This window comes from Miscanthus floridulus, chromosome 1 (genome assembly GCF_019320115.1).
Source record: "Miscanthus floridulus cultivar M001 chromosome 1, ASM1932011v1, whole genome shotgun sequence".
Classification (NCBI taxonomy): Eukaryota; Viridiplantae; Streptophyta; class Magnoliopsida; order Poales; family Poaceae; genus Miscanthus; species Miscanthus floridulus.
In genome coordinates, this window is record NC_089580.1 from 191,302,586 (window position 1) to 191,325,179 (window position 22,594).

The window sequence follows — 22,594 nt, forward strand, 5'->3', positions numbered from 1 at the left end:
CCACGCCCTCTTTGAGATAGCACTAGAGCTTCCATGACGCACAGGGTCAGATGTGATCGGCGCGTCGCCCCAGTACTTCAAGGACAGACCACTCCAACGGCCATACCGTCATAGGAATAGGCTACAGGGCACGGACATGCCGCCTCCGACCGCACGACACCGTGTAGCTAGCAAATGTACTACCCTTGTCCCCCCTTCAATTATAAAAGGGAGGGACTAGGGCCGCTCCAGAGGAGACACGGGCAATTAGACCTAGGCTCACGCGTGAACACACTCACTCAATTCACGCACACTCTCCCATGGCCTAAGAGCAACGTCTCAAGCAGCCCGCATCTCCTCCACGCCGAGACCTGGGACTAGCTCCCTCTCTCACCCAGCTTGTAACCCCTACTACAAGCACTTCGGTGCAAGAAATACAAGATTGATCTCTCAGACTAGACGTAGGACACCGATTGCTCGAACCAGTATAAACCTTGTGTCGCTTTGCATCACCATCCGGGATTAGATACATGCAGTACAAATTTACTAGTTGGTTAAGGACCCCTCAGTCCGAAACACCGACACCAGGGTACCACATGTGGTCCTTGCGGGTCCTCCACACGACCAGCACACCTTCAATGAGTACCTACGATAGCTTCACAGGTCTACGAGGACACATATCAAGCTTCCGTACACTGACGTGGCGATTGACGAGGACTCAGAGGAAGATGTCATCGAAGATGTGTACGACGTCACCACTAGGGAGGACGCACAGCTACAGAGAGCCCCGCTTCAAAGATACGTGGTAAGATACTTGAATGGTACAATTTATTATCCTTTTGGTATTAAGTATGTGTACTAAAACTGTCCAACCACATTTCTGTACCCAGGCGACACAATTGTCAAGGCTGTCCAACGAAGCAGCGTTTCGGCTTCACGAGTCTAGAGGGCAGGGGCCAGGCATTCTCACGGCTTTTGTGGAGGTAAACATAAACTTATCCGTTTCAAAAATATTTCTTTATTGTATATGCGTTTGGCTAATGAACTAATTTTAATGTCTATTTATGCAGAAGGTGAATAAGAGCTGCAGGAAGCTAGCTCATAAGTTGAGCTGCATGGACACTCCTTATGAGGAACTGTCACTCCCCGCGCGGTCGGGTGGCACGTCTTCAGCCTCTTTGAGGACACCAGCCGGCTCTTCTCAGGCGATGACGCAGGGTGCCACTTCCGCGGTGCGTACACCACCACATCATAGCGCTGGGAAGGACCCTGCAACCGAGGACGAGAAGGACGACGATGACGACGACGACGAACCCCCGGGCTTCCGCGGACAGCACGACCAGTGGGACGAATGGCCGCAGGACGAGATCGGCATGTGTCAGCTAGGTGGTGCCCCGTTTGGCACCCAAGGAGCCTCACATGTACTAACAAAGATAGTTTGTTTCAGTACGTAGGCTCCATGAACTAACGATCATAAAGAATTATAGGTAATTGTGCGTATCATATACCTACAGGGTACGAGCCGTACGCACCGTCGACGCGACCATACCGACGTTGGCTACACTCCCAATATGTTGCCAACAAATTCGAAGAGACAGAGACGTCCGAGGGATCCTTACACTCCTGGGTCTTAGTTTGTTTAGGTCAAACGAATATTGACATCCGAAATTTGCGGGGTTATTTGGTTATGTTATGTCAAACTTATGTCAAAACAATGAATATGTTATGTGGCAGCTTATCAACTTGCTTCTTATTCGTTTCGTTGAGTCGCGGCAGCACTGCCGGTGAGATTAAGTACCCTGCGTTCGGGAACCGACAGTCCCGGCGTATCTGGACACCGGTGGCAATTTTTCGTAATTGATTAGTTAAAACGATGCATAACCGTATTATGAAAGACGAAAAACTAATCATTGGCTTATCAAATTCTCTATTCGGCCGTGAAAAAAACTCAACAAAATACGGACGCGACGCGTTTCGATTCTACCATCCAGGTAGCCCGGGCCGGTGGCAGGCGTAGCAGCCAGGTGGTGTGGCTGCTCGCGCGGTATGGTCGGTCCAGCCGCACCACGCAACAGGGCGCAGCACTGCCGCGCCAGGGTCGGTGGCGCGGCAGGACCCGCCACATCAGCGCCCCTCGGCCGGCCCACGCCACGTCAGCCGACACAGGCATTTGGCCGCGCCAGGGCAACAGGCGCGGCCAAAAGTGTTAGTTAAAAAAAACGACAGTGTCAGATTTAAAATTATATTAAAAAAGGTTAAAATTTTAAAAAAAAAATCGCTGTAGTCCGTGACGTTGTCGCCCTCCCGGGCCCGGCCTCCCCCGCCTGCCGTTTGACGGTTTGAGAGCGTCCGGTGTGTGAAGCTGACTGCAGACCGAAACAGGCACGCGATCTGAGCCAGTAGCCATCACGCTCGCCCTGTGACTGTGAGCTACTACGTCGTGAATCGTGATGAGGTCGCACACTCGCACTGAGGCCCGAGGTACACGAACGCACTAGCCATGCAAAAGCACCCAAGTTGGTGGGACCGTGGGAGTGGAGGGACCGACCCAAACATGAAACATCCATCCCAGGACGTGCCAAGGGCCATGCCATGCCATGAGATGCGTGTGTTGTGGATGGGCAGCTGGGCGGCTGGTACCACTCAGCACTCAAGGACCACCACCTTCGGCGCATGCAAGTGCGCTGGTGGCCTGGTGCAGTGCAGCCTGCAGGGTGCGTGGTACTGGTACCCGCGGCGCACGCGCACGTCCATTTCGTCCCCGGACAGACTTGCCAGTGCAGCTGCAGGGGCCTTTTTGGAACAAAAATATATAAATAAATAAATAAATAAATAATCCTAGCCTAGTAGGATGGTAGTACTCCTACAACCACCAGGTTACAAGTCCAACCAACCATTATTCCAACCACCGGCTCTCGGGCGCTCGCACCGCGCAGCAGCCGGGTCTTGTTTAATTCCAACGCTCAAGTACTGAACCCGAACCTCGGAATCTGAACGAGCGGATGGCCCACTCGTCAGTGACACGCGGCGGAGCGATCAATTCCAATTCCCCTCTCCCTGCTGAAACGCACAACCCTCCCGAGAAATTAAGGCCACGGTTTCACCAAATTCCCAACTTTAACCTTATGCAAAAAGAAGATTCCCCGTCATATCAAATTTGCGGTACATGTATGGAGTACTAAATGTTGACGAAATCAAAAACTAATTGCACAGTTTGGTTGTAATTTGCGAGACGAACGTTTTGAGCCTAATTAGTCAACGATTGGACAATTATTACCAAATAAAAACAAAACGATACTGTGCTTACATTGTAGCTACAGTGTTTCAGCGGCGCCAACTCGGTGCAACTAAACGTGGCCTAACTACTCCTTCCTTTGTCGCCGATCGCGGTGGAGTGCCAGTGCTGCTGCCCCCCACGGCCCCACCTGCCTGCCCACGAGCCACGGGTGACGACGAGACGAAGCGAGCGAGAGCGAGCCAAGCACGGCACCCGCGCACAGCACGAGGACCCAGACCTGCGCGAGTGCGCGGGGCGTGGCGCGGGCGGCACGGACTCGGAGACGGACATGGGGAACGCAACATGGCTGTGGTGGTCAGTGGAGTGAACCGGTGAGGAGTGCCAGCCCGACCAGCAGTAACCGCCGACGCAACAGAGAAGAGCGAGGTGGGAGGAGAGGGACTGGCCTCATCCACTCTCTTCCTTCCACTTGCAGGCATTGCCTGTTCTCCATTCCAGTTCCCGGCTCCGCAGCTCGAGGACGGAGCGGAGGGCGGGAGAGGCGCCGGTGCGCATCCCCAGTCCCATCTCCATCCAATTCACGACTCTGCCACGGGCCACGGCCGGAGTCGGAGGAGGCGGCGCCAGCCAGGTAACGTAAGCTGCCGAACTTTTACCGGCATTTTGGGAGCCGTTTTTTTACGCCGGAGATGGGTCGGCGCGAGCGAAAAGATCTGCAGTGTGATCTCGGTTAATTTCTTCCTCTCAGGCAAGCGAAGGGAATGCCGGCGTTCTAGTCTCGCAGATCTGCTCCGCCGCGCTCTGTTTACCGGGAATTTCGGAGGCTAAGAGCTCAGGTTCTCGCAGAAGCTCGCGAGCATGGCCATGGCCGAGGGGGAGAAGCGCCATGCCGGGTAGGGCTCTCTGATCTCGTAGACCTTGCACGCGGCCCGGCCCGAAGGCTTCCCGTTCGTTCCGCCGGCTAGCCGAGAACGAAAACCGATCGAGTGATTGCTTGACTCGGGAGCAAAGCCGAGGTCGCGATGGCGTCGTGGGACAACCTCGGGGAGCTCTCCAACATCGCGCAGCTCACGGGTCTGGACGCCGTCAAGCTCATCTCCCTCATCGTCAGGGCGGCGTCCACGGCGCGGCTGCACAAGCGCAACTGCCGCCGCTTCGCGCAGCACCTCAAGCTCATCGGCGGCCTGCTGGAGCAGCTCCGCGTGTCGGAGCTCCGGAAGTACCCGGAGACGCGGGAGCCGCTGGAGCAGCTCGAGGACGCTCTCCGCCGGGGCTACCTGCTCGTCAACTCCTGCCAGGACCGCTCCTACCTCTATCTCCTCGCCATGGGCTGGAACATCGTCTACCAGTTCCGCAAGGCGCAGAGCGAGATCGACAATTACCTACGCCTCGTCCCGCTCATCACGCTCGTCGACAATGCCCGCATTCGGGTCGGTAATCGGCTTCACCTCTCCCTTTTTCTACCCTACCTGTTTGTTTACAGGCATCTCACGATTTTTAGTTGTTGATTATTGGTTTTCCAGTGTATAAGAGTGTTATCGTAGGTCCTTGCAGGCTTTTTTCAGAAACACAGATTTCCTATCTGAGGATGGGGATATTGTGGTTTACTGTAGACACTATTAGATGAAAGGTGATGTGCACCATTCTTTGGTTCTAGTACTAGAGTATACGTATGGTACGTGCTGCCTGGAATATCTTCTTTTGAGGTTCTAGATAGAGTCACTAGGGGTGGTTTTCCTGCATGATCTGATTGGTTTCTTGTTTTCTGTTAGGGGCTGTTTGGTTCCTGCATCCTAAAATTTCTGTCGCATCGAATGTTTGACACATGCATGGAGTATTAAATATAGACTAATTACAAAACTAATTGCATAACTTACGACTAATTTGCGTGACGAATCTTTTAAGCCTAATTAGTCTATGATTTGACAACGTGGTGGTACAGTAAACATGTGCTAATGACAGATTAATTAGACTTAAAAAATTCATCTCGGAAATTAGCCTCCATCTATGTAATTGGTTTTGTAATTAATCTATATTTAATGCTTCTTATTAGTATCTAAACATTCGATGTGACATGAATTTTATGAGCGACTAAAGAACCAAACACCCCGTTGGCCACGAAGCTGGTAGGACCAAGAATCTCTGATGTTTTTGGATACATTTTTTATGCTGTCGTTTTCATTGTTCCTATACACCTGTTAAGTTGTAGTTTTATTTTTTTGTAGATAATGCCTGTGAACTTGTAGATAGTAGGTTAAGCTGAATTCAGTATAGTGTAGCCAATTGTTTTGCTCCAGGGAAATACCACCTTTTGATCTTCCTACCTATATCCTGTTTGTCTTATTCTTCATCTTTTCTTTTCCTAGGATCGGCTTGAGTATATTGAGAGGGACCAATGTGAATATTCTTTTGACGAGGAAGACAAGAAAGTGCAAGATGCTTTGTTAAATCCTGACCCTTGCACGAATCCTACAATAGTGCTCAAGAAGACTCTGTCATGTTCCTATCCAAACTTGCCTTTCAATGAGGCCCTCCGAAAGGAAAGTGAGAAGCTTCAGGTTGAGCTTCAAAGATCACAGAGCAACATGGATCTGGGTTCGTGTGAGGTTATTCAACACCTGCTTGGAGTAACCAAAACTGTGGAATCTACAATTCCAGACGAAGAAACAAATGCCAAAGCTTCGGAAAAGAAGGGTTCAAACTACAGTGAATCCAAAGGAGATAGTGCAAAATCGTTTGATGATGATGACGACTATCCTAAGAAGCAAAAGGATGACTATCCTAAGAAGCAAAAGGATACCTGCAGCACACAACGGTGAGTAAATTAGATTTGTTAGTTCTGATGACTCTTTCTTTATGATATGATATTGTCATAGAAGATGGTGCACATAACCATTTTCCTCTTGGGATTAACATCAATCTGATCTGTGAATTGTGTGGGTTGCGAGTGATATGAGATCTGTATACATGCCATTGACCATTGCCTTGATGTAATTGTGGTACACAATAATAAACCTGACTCTTGTGCATATCTTTTTTTAAAAAGATGAAAGAGAAATTAGGTTATCGTTGACAAATGGAAGTAAAATGGGAAAGAACAGTTCACTCTGTGCACACCAAGCAGCTGCTAATACATACTATAAAACATCTGGTAGTTCTGATGATGTATGTCCGATGCAGATGTTCTTCACAAGTTCCATATGGTCATGATCTTGTCTCAAGTAGAGGATCATACAGCGATGAGTGGCATGCAGATTTACTTGGCTGCTGTTCAGAACCAGCTTTGTGTATGTCTATTAACGTTATCTTTGAACTATGGAAATTTTATTATTATAATTTTATTTGCTCTGTTTAGTATAATGTTTCAATAATTTTACTGTACCGTTTTACATGCTATTTTGACTTTTGTGGATAGTTTTTCAGCTTTGTATCTAGCTTAGTTTGGTTTTCCTTTGTATTGTTGTCAGTTTATAATTGGTCAATCCAGGCATGGGGATTTTTACTAACATGATTTTGTTTCCTTTGCATGTGTTCGTTATGATAACATAGGTTTGAAGACCTTGTTCTTCCCCTGTGGAACCTTCTCGAGAATTGCTTCAGTCGCCAAGGACAGGCCAATGTGTAAGAATCTGAAAGTGAAAATAGTCATCGCCTTAACTATGCCAAGTTTTTGTTGTATAGTAAATTTGTAATCTGTTAATTACTTAATTTCAACCATGTGGCATTCCATCTTGAGTCCAAAATTTTCTTTAAAGCAAGTAAAATCATACATCCTTTCAAGTAGAATGCTATCACACCTTTTGTAAGCTAAAGCCCTCTTTACACGGTCTTTCTGTGTTGTTTTCAGCTTCTGGAGAGGCTTGCAATGACATTATGGCATACTCCCTAATATTGTCCTGCTGCTGTTATACGTGCTGTGTAAGGAGAAAGCTTCGCCAAAAGATGGACATTGCGGTAAATATTTCAGAATGTGTTACTAGTTGATATTAAGTAGAAATGCTCATTTCTTAACTTGGCACTGAACTACCTCTGGGATTGACCATACCATATGCACGTGACTGATTAATTGCTAAAACCAGAATATCCAGCAAAAACAGCTTTCGATTATCTTGATGAAATTAACTTATACAGCATGTCCATTTTACCCATTACTATTGAAGAGGTTTGTCAAGAGATTGTGTACATACGTAACTTGACAATAGCTTTCTTTATATACTAGCGAACTTATTGAAGCCTTCAGTACCAGAAGTTTAAATGGTGTGCTTCTGACAGGGAGGCTGCTGTGATGACTTTCTTTCACATCTGCTGTGTTGTTGCTGTGCGCTTGTTCAAGAATGGCGGGAAGTTGAGATCCGTGGAGCATATAGTGAGTTTCCTACTTGAATGCTTCTTGTAAACCATGGCTAAATTAGGCCTGGGTTATTCAGGTTCAGGAAACAGAAGGCCAAGCTGCCCTCCTGATAATAAATTGAAAACATTGTAGTAAAACGCCTTGTATCTACCACTAGTACTTTGTAAGTACTGTTTTCCAACAATCGATTCAGCAATATTAATCTCCATGTGCCGCATTTCGTGCAGGCGAAAAGACGAAGGTTACCCCACCGCCATGTCAATATATGGAGCATTAAACAGCCGTATGCCCGTATGGCTAGACCTGAACTTCTGTAAAGATATTAACAGAATATCTGATATCGTACTGCCTGAGTTGTGATACTACACTATTTCTGTGTAGTATTTATGCTTACTGTCCATTGTTCGTCCTGGTACTTCCATGTATATGTTGGGGCATAGCAGCAGAGTATGTACTTTGTAAACACCAGTTACAGGCCTATAGAGCCTAACATCGGTTAACACCGCCAGTTCTTGGCAAGAAAGTTCTTCTTGCGTGTGCCTTTCTACCCTAATAGCAGTTACAAAAAATGAAGAGATCTAGTCACAAATTGGAAAGATCGATGGAGCCGAGAATTTTAGTAGTATAACAGATGAACATTGCAGAAATGGGACCTTACAAGGGTGATGTAGATGAAACAAACATTGATTTATATCTTCCTTCTGAGCTATGGGACATCAGACCTTCATTCTGTGCTTCCATCGCGAAGAACTTGTATAATGTCAATGAAGTATATGAGCATGATTTGTCCTAAAGCTACCCATCCTAAGATTATGCCCTCAATCTAAACTCATGCTTATTAATTTTCAAATCACTTTAAACACGTAATCGTTGACTCGTTGTGACGGAAAATTTACAGCACACCTTGTCTCTGATACTCGCTACAGATTCTTGTTGTTCAGTGTTGGTTTTTGCTTTGAACTTAGTTGAAAAAGACAGAAAAGTAAAAAAAAGAATTCCATCTTTTCACAGCGCAATATAACACAAACTTCCCTACACACCCAACCTTGCAGCCTCCAGGAGCTCAGGCTTCAGTTAGTGCGCGCACAGGCAAGTGAAGCGACGCGCTAGCTGCTTCCAGCCTTCACCCTTCTCAGGGACAGGTAGGCCAGCGCCCGGTACCCGATGATCATCGCGACGAGAGCTGCCACCTCGGTGGCACCGTTGTCCATGTGTTTCGTGGTGGTCAGGATGTCCGGCACGGGATCGTACTGCACCTTCAGCAGGAGCCTGTAGGTGTGGTAGTTGAAGGACAGGTAGCGCAGCCAGGAGATGAACGGCGGAACCCTCTGCAGACCATCAGAGTCGAATGAAGGCAATGCACGGAACAGAAATATTCAGTGGTCCAAGCCACACACATTTCCGCGTGTGGTAACTACTTCAGAACTGAATTATGTAGTGCACTAACCTTTACAAAGAAGCCTCCTGCTAGCATGAATGTCATGACAGTAACTGAAGCTAGAGTTGTTGCCTTCTTGATATCCAGCAGGGTAGCTCCAATTGCCAATCCTAGTCCCTGCACATCACTTTTTGCTGAAATTATACTATTTATCGAAATTTGGCTTATGCTGATGCTTATGCTGATTTGTTGTGAGAGGAAAACACTGTTCGTTCGCTGAAAAGTACTGCTAAAGTAGTGCTACAGAACAGGGCGATTGTTGATACCTTTTTTCAATGCATCCTAACATTAACAGATAAGTTCGGTTTAACATTCTAACATTAATCATTAGAGAGCATCCTCACGTTCAATTTCTGTCTCTCATTCATCTCTTTTCTTTTCCAACCCACAACTAAAGGTGTTAAAAATGGTTTATATTCAGTTTCTCACAAACTTGTTTGTGAAATCAAATGACTATTCTAACGATGTTGACTATAAATATGGGGAACAGGTTTGAGGTTGATCAGGTGTTCTTGAGTTCTTCACTTACAACCAATGCAAGTCACACTGTAAGTCTGTAACTAGTTAACCGTCAGTAACTTTCTTTTAGAAAATTAAATATGCAAGCATCACGTTACTCCTCCAGGTTTGTCCTTTTACAAAGGGTAAAACAAGAGATTGGAATAGTATTGCATAAGGAGACTAGCTCTGAATTTAGTACCTGAGCAGCAATTATGCTGAGAAAGACAGTCAGCACGCTAAGAAAGAAATGTGTGGCAGTAGCTTTGAGGCCTGCCATGAAGTAGACGATCACCATAAATATGACAGGGAGGAAAAGGTCAAGTGGTAGATCACTTGTCGTTCTCGCCAAGAAGTATGCACTGAGCTTGTACATGTCAACTGCACGCTCCTTGTTCAACATTGCCCTCTCTTGAGGGAATGTGAAGATTGCAGTAAACACAGGAAAGAAACCCCAAAACACAGCAATGAAAAACAGTAGGCCAGCCTGTACACACAAATGGCATTGTTTTACATTAAGATGTATCTATTAGTCATATGGTAATTAGTGTAACCAATTGAACTCTGGAATCAAAAAGCTGGTTCTGTGTGCATACCTGATCCTCTAGACCTTTTAGTGTGCTGGGATCAGAGCGCCACCACAATAAACCTAAGATAATCGATGTAGCTATGACTTGGGTGATTCTCATCCAACTCAGATAATCATGTCGTCGTTCCTTGATCCCTCTACAAAAGAGGATGGAGTATTGCTGCCACCAGGAAGTGCCCCACTCTCGCTTCGATGATGTTATAGTTGCCTTTAGATCATCACAAATAGGCAGCGGTGCTAGAAGCTTCTTCTTCTCCTTAAAAGCCACTCGAGTCTCATAGGCATCTACCAAATACTGCAGAACATCATAAATAAATTATTCAATACAGTTAAAAACCAATCCATACATCATAACATCAGCACATTGATTTCATGCTTCACCTCATGAACATCTTGTGCTGATGGCCTGTGGTCATTCTTGGAATTATTATTCTCCATATGCACCTTGTCATCTAATTCTGAAGGGACTGAGACATCATTAGTCTTTCCATTGGCTAGATCCAGTAGAAACTCTGCAGGGTTCATTGCAATAAGTGGGGTGCATCCAATGGACTGGAAGTATGGCATGGCTTCAGATGCCTTCCCAAAGTATAGCAAACTTCCTTTGCCCAAGAGGATAAGCTTGTCGAACTTATGAAACAGCCTGCTAGATGGTTGGTGAATTGTGGTGATTACCGTCTTCCCATCCTGCAGAAATCAACTAAATTAAATATGAACTGAACTGATGACATCTTATTTGACGTTACTTGTTACTTCCACATCACCTCAGCTATGTCATGAAGAAGTTGAACGATCCTTAGAGCTGTAGTTGAATCCAGCCCAGATGTTGGCTCATCCAGAAACAGTAAAGATGGATTGATTAAAATCTCATTTCCAATGCAAACTCTTTTCCTTTCACCCCCTGAAACCCCACGTATAAACGATCCTCCGATCATTGTGTCCTGGCACCTTTGAACACATAAAATTAAGCTGCCTTGTAAGAACAGTAATAAAGATGCAAAAACGTGGAAAATATAAGATGCGTGGTCTACCTTTCAAGACCAAGCTCATATATGATGTCCATCGCCCGCTCTTTCTTTTGTTGTCGTGTCATTGTTCTTGGGAGACGAAGTAGTGCCGCGTAAGTCAATGTCTCCTTCACAGTAAGATGGGTAAAGAGAACATCATCTTGAGTCACAAATCCTATCCTGCAAGCAAATATGAGTCCAAGTATATGTCAACATGCGTACTCATAAGTCACAACTCACAACCTATGAAGCAACAGTTATTAAACTGCAGGACACCATTTACAGAAGTCAGCACAGTACAGCCCTGGAGCCAAAGAAAAAACATTACTAAAGGAGAGATTGTCTATGTGCTGCCACAAACTTCCAGGTTCACAGTATGAGATGTTGCGAGGTTTCCTTCAGAGAATTGTACATGCCACCTGACAATTATGAGATGTTACATCCCACATTCTAAATTGCAACTAAGTGCTGGTTTTACCTTATTAATTTCACCAACTGGAAGTAGCGAAAACAAGCATATAGTTAAGAATTAGTGGATCTACTAAACTGATGTCCTTTCTTAGTGTCTCCCCAAGGACGCTCCTGAAGAGTGAAGACTAGTAAATCAGGGCCTTATCAACAGCTACAACTAAAACGACTAGGACTGGACAGAAGTAGACAGGGAGGCAGTCCTTGTAACCAGTGACAGGCTCAGGAGGAGCATCAATGCATCATCACTCATAGGAAAGATGGTTCCGAGAATCTGACTTTTCAGGAGACGTTGACATCTGAACACATAGACTTACATTTAACAGGCGCGAGGGCTTAGCCTCTAACCAGAGTTGGCTACGGAAATAAGTCAATGTCTCCTTCACAGTAAGATGGGTAAAGAGAACATCATCTTGAGTACAGCCCTGGAACAAAACAAAACAACATTACTAAAGGAGAAATCGTCTATGTGCTGCCGCAAACTTCCAGGCTCATTTATATCTACTCTTTAACCTTCTGAAAGTCTCCCTTTTGGAGAAAAGAAACTTGACACATCCATTAACTGTCTCTCAAAGCCTCAACTCCTACACTCTACAGACCACTTAAAGAGCCCCAAAACTATTTCATGTCATTGATCGATATAACACTTTAGCTCCCTCATGTAGTCTCAATATTTTTTAAGACATCGTGAGGCTTCCTTCAGAGAATTGTACATGCCACCTGACAATTATGAGATGTTACATCTCGCATTCTAAATTGCAAATCAAGTGCTGGTTTTACCTTATTAATTTGTCCAACCGGAAGTAGCGAAAACAAACATATAGTTAACAGTTAGTGGGTCTACTAAACTGATGTCCTTTTTTGGTGTCTACACAAGGACACTACTGAAGACTAGTAATTTAGTAAAGCACAAGTCCTTATCAACAGCTACATCTAAAACGACTGTTACTGGACAGAAGTAGAGAGGGAGGCAGTCCTTGTAACCAGTGACAGGCATGAGGAGAAGAGTATCATCATTCATAGGAATGGGTGGTTCCGAGAATCCGATAGATGTTTCAGGAATCAGGAGACGTAGCGTCTGAACACAGAGACTTACGTTTAACAGGCGCGAGGGCTCAGCCTCTAACCAGAGTTGGCTACGGAAATCTGTCGAACAGGTTGCAGGCACGCGGCCACGTGGGATTGGCAACATACCACACGCTGCTCTGCTAGCCAGGAGATCACTGATTAGTTAGTGGCTCTTGCTCATTGGATCTGCGATGAATCGACCCTGGATCTCAACCGCTGAATCCATGACCATGAAGGAGCGCTGATAGGCTGGGCGTTGGGATTGGGGCCACCGAGGCACCCACGGCCCACCCATCATACAGAATTACAGATGGTAATGGCGACAGGCGAGTCGCAGCCGAAACATGAGACTGAGTAAGGATGGCAATGGGTAAATCCCCATCGGGTATGGTCACTCCAGACCCATTCTCACCATAAAAAATTGGTACCGTCAGAATACCCATACCCGTCATGAGTGGGGAATTTTCCCAGACCCATACCCCGCCGGGTAAATCATACCCGTTGGGTCACCCGTACCCGTCAATAATTTATTCACGCATATGAAAATCAACAATTCAACAGCAACCACCACTAACCAGAGCACATAAAATTAGACAAATAATAGTATATAATAATATCTTCTGCAAATTAAGATTCCTTTCCATTTAGTTTCTTCTCTACATTAGTCATGATTAATGTAGAAGTTACTGATTATAGACATGGTTTCGGGAACTTCCAAGTGGAGTATTGGACTCGTTGACTCCAGAACAAGTGATGCACTGCAACACTGAAGAAGAGTGTAGCCATCTTGCAAGTACCCTACCTCCTGTTGAAGCAGTATTGCTTGAATGGGCCATCAATCTCATGGCAGATGTGGTGGAAAATGAAAGCCACAACAAGATGAATGCTCGTAACATTGCTATGGTTTTTGTACCAAATATGACTAAGGTTACTGGCAAGCATATTTGTTTCTCTACCTGCATTACTTTTCAGAATCTGTAGTCTAACCACAGAGTATTGATCTCTTTCAGATGGCTGGGTATTTTTCACCCATGGGTAAATGGTTATGGAGACTGCTGAAACATACCCATACCCGCGTACCCGATGGGTGAAGGGTTTAGTCCATTTACGTACCCGTGGGTAGCGTGTTTAGTCCATATTTAGACCCTAATGGAGTAAATACCCGTCGGGTATCGGGTCGTGGGTCCCCATTGCCATCTTTAAGACTGAGATAGCGGGTTGTCCGACAAAATATTGGGTGCAGCCACCAAACACCGTGCAGACCTGCTTGGATCTGACACATGTCCCAGGAAATCCATCACGCGGCCAGATGGTACTTTAAAAATAGACTAAGGGCGCGTTTAGTTCCGGCCGGATTCGGTATTTGCACAGTGTTTGATGTGACGGCAAACACTGTAGCAATTTCGTTTGTATTTGTGAATTATTGTCCAAACATTGACTAATTAGGCTCAAAAAATTCGTCTCGCAAAGTTCAACCAAACTGTACAATTAGTTTTTGATTTCATCTATATTTAATACTCCATATATGTACCACAAGTTTGATGTGACATGAAATCTTCTTTTTGCATAGTATCAAAGTTGGAAGTTTGGGAAACTAAACAAGGGCTAAAAATAATGGATTTTTCGGGACACCAAAGAGCTCTGCACGGCGGGAGGGTGCAGCCTGACTGCACCGAATTTTTTCCCCACGAGGGAGCACCGCAACATTGGTAGTCGCCGGAGGACCGCACCGTGCTACGGACAATTCATTCGGCGGAAGGCGTCTGTGATTCTGGAGGAGGCGAGGGGAAGGGGGGAAGGGTCGCTGCCGGCGAGGAGTGGCGCCATGCCGACGAAGGGAACTAACGGATCGGACTCGAGGAAGTGGCTGCCACGCCGAACCAAGCCGACGAGAGAGAGCTAGCCCACGAACAGCAGGCCCGTATATAGAGGCTTGGACCGTTAAAAAAAACTCACCTCATAGCACGAGACCCAGTTTTGGCCCAGTCTTTCTGCTGGGCTAGCGTAGGCGAAAACGACAAGGGAAAACACTGTCAGGTCAATTTCACCGGACACTGTACAGACGACACAGCGAATGTTGCATGAACAGTGAACCAAGGACAAAGAAGCCACGCATGATGAACAGTTAACAGAACAAGCAGGATAAGGCCCGTTTAGTTCCACCCAAAAGCCAAAAAATTTTGCATAGTAACCGTCACATCGAATCTTGCGGCACATGCATGGAGTACTAAATGTAGACGAAAAAAAAAACTAATTACACAGTTAGTCGAGAAATCGTGAGACGAATCTTTTAAGCCTAAATAGTCCATAATTGGACAATTTTTACCAAATACAAACGAAAGTGCTACCGTAACCAAAAGCCAAAAATTTTCGGAACTAAACACGCCCTAACCGTGAACAGCCATGGCTATGTAGCTAGCTAGGCTGTGCTTTTATCAGCTGCTAGACATAGACAAGCACAGCCACACAGGCACGCGTGCATGCTGCATGCATGGTGTCCACCTGTAGCAGCGAGGAACACCTCATCGGCGACCGATGGGCCCACTCAACTTACCGAAAGCTACAGACCACACAATTTAATTAGGCGCGCCCATCAGCTAATAATAATGAGTAACTCCGCCCCAGAAAAATTAATTAACCAATTATTAATGAGCCCGGCGACCGAGCTAAATCAACCGGAGTCGTGTCATGGAGGACACGGCCGGCAGCAGGTAGGTAGCTAGGTTACCTGCGCTTGAGGGATTTGCTGTAGGGCTCGTCGTTGTAGGATATGCAGCCCTCGACGGCGCCGCTGCCGGCCCTCCCGCCCAGGATGCTCAGCAGCGTCGTCTTGCCGCTGCCGGACGGGCCCATCAGCGCCAGCACCTCGCCGGGGGACGCCGACCCGGATATCCCTCCCAGAATCTCCCGCGGCGAGCCCTTCCCCGCCACCCTGTACTTCACCTCCGCAAACTGCATGCATACTCACAGTGACAGTGATACAATCGAAGCTTTTTGCTGCAGCATGTAAGGTGTATATTTTCTGGTTGTGGTTTCGATCGGTTTTACCTTGAGGTATATCGGCAAGGTCGGCTCGGTCATGAGCTTCTTGCGCCGTGTGCCGGCCTCGATGTCCATCGCTGCCGCGGGGCATGCATGCATGTAGAGTGAGCTAGCTAGCTTCGGATGGACTGATATGAAATGGTGCGTACGTACGGTTCTCGTCGTCGTCGCTGAAGGGCGGTGGGTCGGCGGAGCACATGTGCTGGAGCGGCGGGGTGAAGCCGGTGAAGGTGAAGGAGAAGCCGAGGCTGGCGCTGGAGGCGCGGCTGAGCGCGGCGCCGCTGCCGACGAGGTCCTCCACGTCCAGCTTCAGCTGCGCGCTCCGGGACTTGCGGATGTGGCTGTTGTTGTTGCCGCCGCCGACCGACGCGGAGCGCCGCTTCCTCCCGAAGCTGGACTTGCGCGACAGGCTGGCGGCGTCCGCCGGCGTGCTCAGCACCGTCTCCGCCGACGGCGTCCGGCTCAGCGACTGCGACGGCGCCAGCTGTTCCGACTTGGTCCGCCCGATCCCTGCTCCTCCTCCGCCGCCGCCGCCCGCGGCGTCCATCATCGGCTTCTCCATTATCGACTCCATCGTCACCTAGCTGTCTGCTGTGTCTACGTGCGTGCGTGCGCGCGCGCGCACGGCTACATAACTGTAGCTTTTACACGGGCGGGGCGATATATACTTCTGCGACTGCCAGGGACAGACAGACCCGGCCCGCGCGAGCGCCTAGACTAGCTAGACACAGGCAGGCAGGTAGGCAGGCAGAGCGCGAGGAGGAGGCGAGCTCTGGCGGTGGCGAGAGCGACGGAGGGGCAGGGGCTCGCCAGCGCGGCGCGACCGTGACGGGTGGCCCGGCCGCGGCCCGCGCATTGATGGCGCGGGAAAGTGGGGGGGTGTGGCCGCGCGCGCCAGGGCTGCCACCCTCCACACACGGCGGCCTCACGACGACGTATCGCGCAGGGCATTGCACCTGCGCTTGCGCGCGGCTGGCGGGTCCGGTCGAGCGATAGGGATCGGGCTGCCGTGCCGCCACGCTCTCCATCGCCTCCGCCATCTAGCCACCTGGCGGATTCCTGGCTTCAACTCAATCGCGGAATCGCCCCCTGTTCCATTCCCTCCCTGCACCGTCTGCTCGGGATGGCTCGTCCTCTCGCCGGCCGGCGTCCTCATCTTTAAATTTGGACCTGGATAGATATTTGCGCATTCAATCATTTTGTTTGCCTAATAATTATGTATATATATTGGTTTTGTTTGGTTACACTGCTGACTGCTGCTGAGGTGGAGTATGTCGTTGGCGAATTCAATTCGAACAGTTTCTCGTCCAGTTCAGAATGCAGGGAGGGACGAAATTCACATAGATTCGTTCGATTTTCAGCATCGCAACACAATCTGAGGGGATTCATTCCTCCGCTGTCCACTCTGTGTCTGTGGCATAATGCACAGTAATTAATTGCAAGCGCCTACGGATGGCAACTCTGTCTGAGCTACGATCCGATGGCTCACGACACCCGAGCACAGTGACTACAGACCACCGCGACGACGACAGAGACACGACACGAGCCGGGCACGGCTCTTCGTTTCCGTCTTGCTGTCCAATTTCCATTTTCACATAAGAAACGGCAGAGAGCAGCAGCGGTGGACTGACTGACGCTGAATGGCCATGGCTAGTTGGTTGATGGCAGAAGCGAGCACTGTTTTCATGCAGCCTCGCGGCAGGAGTTGCGGTCGACAACAGCGGCAAGTGGCCAAGTGGGGGTGAACTGCATGCGGTCGGAGCGGCGACCCGGTCTTTTCCTGCGAGGCCTTGTTTAGATTTAAGTTTTTTCACTCTCTCTTCGTCACATCAAATCTTTGGACACATACATGAAATATTAAATATAGATAAAAAAATAACTAATTACACAGTTTGATTGTAAATTACGAGATGAATCTTTTGAACCTAGTTAGGCCATAATTAAACAATAATTATTAAATACAAACGAAAGTGCTACAGTACCGAATACTAATTTCTAACCTCAATCTAAACCAGGCCTGAATGCCAGTTAACCGGAGAAGGGAGATGGGAGTCCGGCGAGAGGAGCCGGGGAGCAGGGAGAATGATGGGACAGACATTGACGAAGCACCGTTGCACCGACCACTAGTTTGCCTTGCTCAGATGGGAGACCGGAGATGGCGGCGTGCCGTTGGATCCTTTCCTCACACTGTGCCCCTGCCCCCATTATGGTGAGGTGATCCAGCAACGGACAGTCATGCAGCACGGAACGGGAGGGAATAGGCCACCCGTGGCAGAGGACCAAAGACTTGTCAGCGGACGACGCTCTGCTGCAAGTTGGCAGAAATTTTCGTCCCAAAATGGTGGAGACCAACTGCACCAGATCGGGAGAGGCAGGGAAGGAACGATATGGGATGTTGATGTTGCACGAGGGAGCCCCAAGGCAACACTGTGGTGTGCTTAGGCCTTCCACAGCGCGTGAAGTTTCACCAGTGCTGCTTGGTGGAAGCATCACCTCTTCCTTCAGTAGCTGGACCCATAATATAGGGCTAAAAAGATTTAACTCGCTTTCTCTCTTCTTCTTTGTCCAGCGACAGCAGGAACTTTTCAAGAACAAGCACCAGCGCTTCAACTTGTGCCGATGCCAAGAAATTGTATTTTGGACATCAGTAGCTGCAATGTTCAAGCATCAGTACAAGTGATGCCAAAAAACAAAAAAGTGATTTCAAGCATCACTTTGTCACTACGGCCCTGTTTAGTTCCATCTCATTTTGCCAAATTTTTCAAGATTTCTCGTCACATCGAATCTTTGGACGCATGCATGAAGCATTAAATATAAATAAAAAATAAAACTAATTACATAGTTTAGACGAAATCCACGAGACGAATCTTTTAAGCCTAATTAGACTATGATTGGACACTAATTGTCAAATAACAACGAAAAGCGCTACAGTTACATTTTGCAAAAAATTTTGCATCTAAACTGGGCCTACATTGCAGAAGGCCTAAGTGCCCACCTATGTGTTAGTTTCAAGTTCCGAATTCGTAGATGTTTATAGCGACCTAGGCCTTATTTAGATGCCACCAAAATTCCAAGTTTTTTCATTCTCTCTCTATCACATCAATTTTTAGCCGCTTGCATGGAATATTAAATGTAGGTAAAAAAAATAACTAATTACACAGTTTAGTTGGAAATCACGAGATGAATCTTTTGAGCCTAGTTAGTCCACGATTGGACAATATTTATCAAATAAGACAAAAGTAGTACTATTTATCGGTTTGAAATTTTTTCAGCATCTAAACGAGGCCCTACAGAGGTATTGGTGTTCGTGCCTGACGTGGAGCATACGTGAATTTTGAAGACTGAAAAACGTGTGTCTGTGAGAAAAATGTCCGCTTTGAGGAGACATGGAGAAAAGCCGGTGCATGCACTCCTTTTTTGGCTCTGCTTAAACAGAGTGACTAGACGTGTAACGATGGGTGATAATCTCAAATTTTTCATTGCATATGTGGAACGAAACTTTACTCTATAGGGCTAATGAAGGTGTAGGTCTGCGTTGTTGCTGCCCTTAACAGAGTCAACAACGGTGGAGCTAGCCGAGCATAGATACAACGAGATCTACAAATGAGATCATGAGAGGGAGGGGTGATTATAGGAGCGTGTTTTAGACGTCATGTTGTCGTGGATCAATACTAGGGTACACGGAGAGGGGAAGCTAATAGTCATCAACATTAATTCATCCGAGCAGTCAAGAGCGCGGCTACAACTCCAACCGACCCCAAGTGCGCAGGCTCTGCCTCGCCCGACCCTTGGGGGCGGGCTCCGTCTCGTCGGACCCCGAGGCCGTGGGCTCCGCTTCACCCGACCCCGAGGCCACAGGTTCCGCCTCGTCCGACCCTTGGGGCGGGCTCCATCTCGCCCGACCCCGAGGCCACGAGCTTCGCCTCGCCCGACCCCGAGGCTCCATCTCGCTCGACCCTGAGGCCACGAGCTCGCTGTCCCGACGACGTGAGCTCAACGCCAGCCAGCGCGCGCCCTCAGAGCGACCCAACATGGACGTGTTAGTCCACCAGGCGTAGCGAGGCGGTAGGCCACACACCGTGGTCCTGGTGCACGAGCGTCTCGGCCACAACTGTGACGCACGTGACACCCTCGATGCCCGCAGGTGTGCCCGCGGCGACGCGAGGGAGGGGGCCAGCCATGGCTACCACCCTCGTCGTGGTGGACGCTACGACAACGGCGAGGACCGAAGCCCGAGCCCCGATGTGCCGGGACCTCGGGCCTTTGGTCGACACATCCTCAATGCCGCCTTTCCACCGTGGTACCGACCACCGACCAACATCCCGAAATACTCTGGGGAAACTAACCTCGGACTGTGGCTCAAGGATTACCGGCTTATTTGCCAAGCCAGTGGAGCAGATAATGATGATTTCAATATCCGCAACATTCTATTGTGCCTGGCCGATTCGGCGCGAACGTGGTTGGAACACCTTCCACCCAACAGAATCCAAAGTTGGACGAACCTGAAAGAGATCTTCGTAAGAAACTTTCAGGGCACATACACGCGTCCTAGGAACCCATGGGATCTAAAAAACTACCGACAGAAGGCCTGGGAAACTCTTCGTGGGTACATCTAGTGCTTATCCTGGCAGTGCAACGAGCTGCCTAACGTCGCCGATGCCGATGTCATAGGAGCCTTCCTATCTAGGACCATCTACGAGTCCCTGGTTCACAAGCTAGGACGTAAGGGCCCGCAAACCACCAAGGAGCTCCTCGACATCGCCACCAACCATGCCTCAGGCGAGGAGGCGGTCAGAGCGATCTTCGACCGCCTCAAGGGCAAGGCAAAGCGGGACGAGGACGCCGGCGAAGGCACCTCCAACCGTCCCAGCAAGAAGAAGAACAAGCAACGGCGCAAGGGCTCGCTCATGGCCGCCGTTGACTGCAAGGAGGGTCGGAAGCCCACCGAGGGCACCTAGGACCACTTCGAGAAGATGCTCGAAGGACCATGTCCGAACCATGCTTTCCCTGTCAAGCATCTATACAAGGACTGTGGTCTCATAAAGTGGTTCTTGTCCAGAGGCTCCAACAAGGGGAGCATAGGAAGGACCCCAAGCTATCCACGGACGATGCCGAGGGGAAGAACGACAACTTTCTGGCACTAGATGGATGTCTCATGATCTTTGGAGGGTTGTCGGCCTACAACTCCAAGCGCCACTAGAAGCTCAAGCGCCGCGAGGTCTATACGGTCGAGCCGGCCGCGCCTACCTTCCTTCGATGGTCGGAGTCTACCATAACCTTTGATCGGATTGACCACCCGGAGAGCGTCCCACAACTAGGGAGATATCTGCTCATGGTCGACCCGATCATTGGCGTAAAGCGGCTCACCAAGGTACTGATGGATAGAGGCAGCGGCCTCAACATCATGTACTCCGAAACACTCGACGCCATGGGCATTGACCAATCGCACATCCGATCGACTAGAGCACCTTTCCACGGCATCGTGCCTGGAAAGTAGACCGTGCCACTTGGGCAGATCGATCTACCGTCACCTTTGGAGATCCGACCAATTATAGGATGGAGACCCTTACCTTCGAGGTGGTTGGGTTCCACGGAACCTACCACGCCATCCTAGGACATCCATGCTACACGAAGTTCATGGCCATCCCCAACTACACTTATCTGAAGCTGAAGATGCTAGGACCGTGCGAGGTCATCACCATTGGCACCTCCTTCCAGCGCGCTTATGAGTGCAAGGTTGAGTGTTGTGAACATGTCGCGGCATACTCCGAGTACCATCAAATCATGATGAAAGAGTCCGACCAACTCATGACATCTTTCATCATCCTGTTCGGATCATTCTGCTACGTCACAATGCCGTTCGGTCTAAAAAATGTGGGGGCTACATACTAGCGTTGTATGCTCAAATGTTTCGGGGACCTCATCGGGCAAACCACTGAGGCTTACATGGATGACATCGTGGTCAAGTCCAAATAGGCTGACCAGGTCATAGCCAACCTAGAGCAGACCTTCATGAAACTCCAAGCAAACAACATTAAGCTCAACCTCGAGAAGTGCGTTTTTGGGGTCCTAAGGGGTATGCTGTTGGGTTTTATCGTCTCCAAACGTGGCATCGAAGCCAACCCAGAGAAGATCTCAACCATCACGAGGATGGGCCTGATTCAGAACATAAAGGGGGTACAATAAGTTACAGGGTGCCTCGCCGTGCTCAACCATCACGAGGTCTCCCCCTCTATCGACTCCTGAAGAAGGCCGGTTATTTTGAATGAATGCTTGAGGCCTAGGACGCACTTAACATGGTCAAGCAGCTTTTGATGAAGGCCCCGATCTTGGTCCCTCCAACCGATGGGGAACCGCTTCTGCTCTATATTACGACCACCACGCAAGTGGTCAGCGCCTCCCTAGTGGTGGAGCGAGAAGAAGAGGAACATGCCCTCAAAGTGCAGCATCCCGTGTACTTCATTAGCGAGGTCTTGTCCGATTCTAAGACTCGCTACCCCCAAATCCAAAAACTCCTATATGCCATCCTCATCGCTAAGAGGAAGTTACGTTACTACTTCAAGTCGCATTCGGTGATAGTCATGACATCCTTCCCTCTCGACGAGGTCGTCTAAAACCGAGATGCTATAGAAAGAATGGCGAAGTGGGCACTCGAGCTGATGGGTCAAGACATTTCGTATGCCCCTTGGACGGCCATCAAGTCCCAAGTGCTAACGAATTTTGTTGTAGAGTGGACTGAGGTCCAAATGCCACCAGCAGTCGTCGACCAGGAGTACAGGACGATGTACTTCGATGAATCATTGATGAAGAAAGGTGCCGATGCGGGGTTGGTCTTCGTTTTGCCCCTCAGGGTACGTATGAGGTACATGGTTCACATCCATTTCCCCTCCTCCAACAATGTGGCCGAGTATGAGGC

General features: G+C 48.5%; 2 protein-coding genes across 3 annotated transcripts; one reads left to right on the forward strand and one right to left on the reverse strand.

Moving 5' to 3' along the window:
- Positions 1 to 3,406: 3,406 nt before the first annotated feature.
- Positions 3,407 to 8,236, forward strand: LOC136552252 (cell number regulator 13). Its single transcript, XM_066543781.1, has 8 exons — positions 3,407 to 3,848; positions 3,966 to 4,647; positions 5,584 to 6,032; positions 6,398 to 6,504; positions 6,767 to 6,838; positions 7,065 to 7,171; positions 7,490 to 7,583; positions 7,796 to 8,236. The coding sequence occupies exons 2-8, from the start codon at positions 4,240 to 4,242 to the stop codon at positions 7,843 to 7,845; spliced, it is 1,287 nt and encodes a 428-aa protein (XP_066399878.1). The 5' UTR covers positions 3,407 to 3,848; positions 3,966 to 4,239; the 3' UTR covers positions 7,846 to 8,236.
- Positions 8,237 to 8,378: 142 nt separating this feature from the next.
- LOC136552235 (ABC transporter G family member 22-like) lies at positions 8,379 to 16,345 on the reverse strand. Of its 2 annotated transcripts, none has more exons than XM_066543774.1 (10): positions 15,832 to 16,345; positions 15,685 to 15,755; positions 15,365 to 15,588; positions 11,125 to 11,280; positions 10,858 to 11,041; positions 10,538 to 10,780; positions 10,101 to 10,388; positions 9,707 to 9,991; positions 9,016 to 9,123; positions 8,379 to 8,896 (listed from the first exon to the last, which is right to left on the reverse strand). In XM_066543774.1, the coding sequence occupies exons 1-10, from the start codon at positions 16,250 to 16,252 to the stop codon at positions 8,675 to 8,677; spliced, it is 2,202 nt and encodes a 733-aa protein (XP_066399871.1). In that variant the 5' UTR covers positions 16,253 to 16,345; the 3' UTR covers positions 8,379 to 8,674. The 2 variants fall into 2 exon arrangements, with proteins under 2 accessions (XP_066399871.1, XP_066399865.1); XM_066543768.1 differs by having other exon boundaries at positions 10,475 to 10,780.
- Positions 16,346 to 22,594: the final 6,249 nt, after the last annotated feature.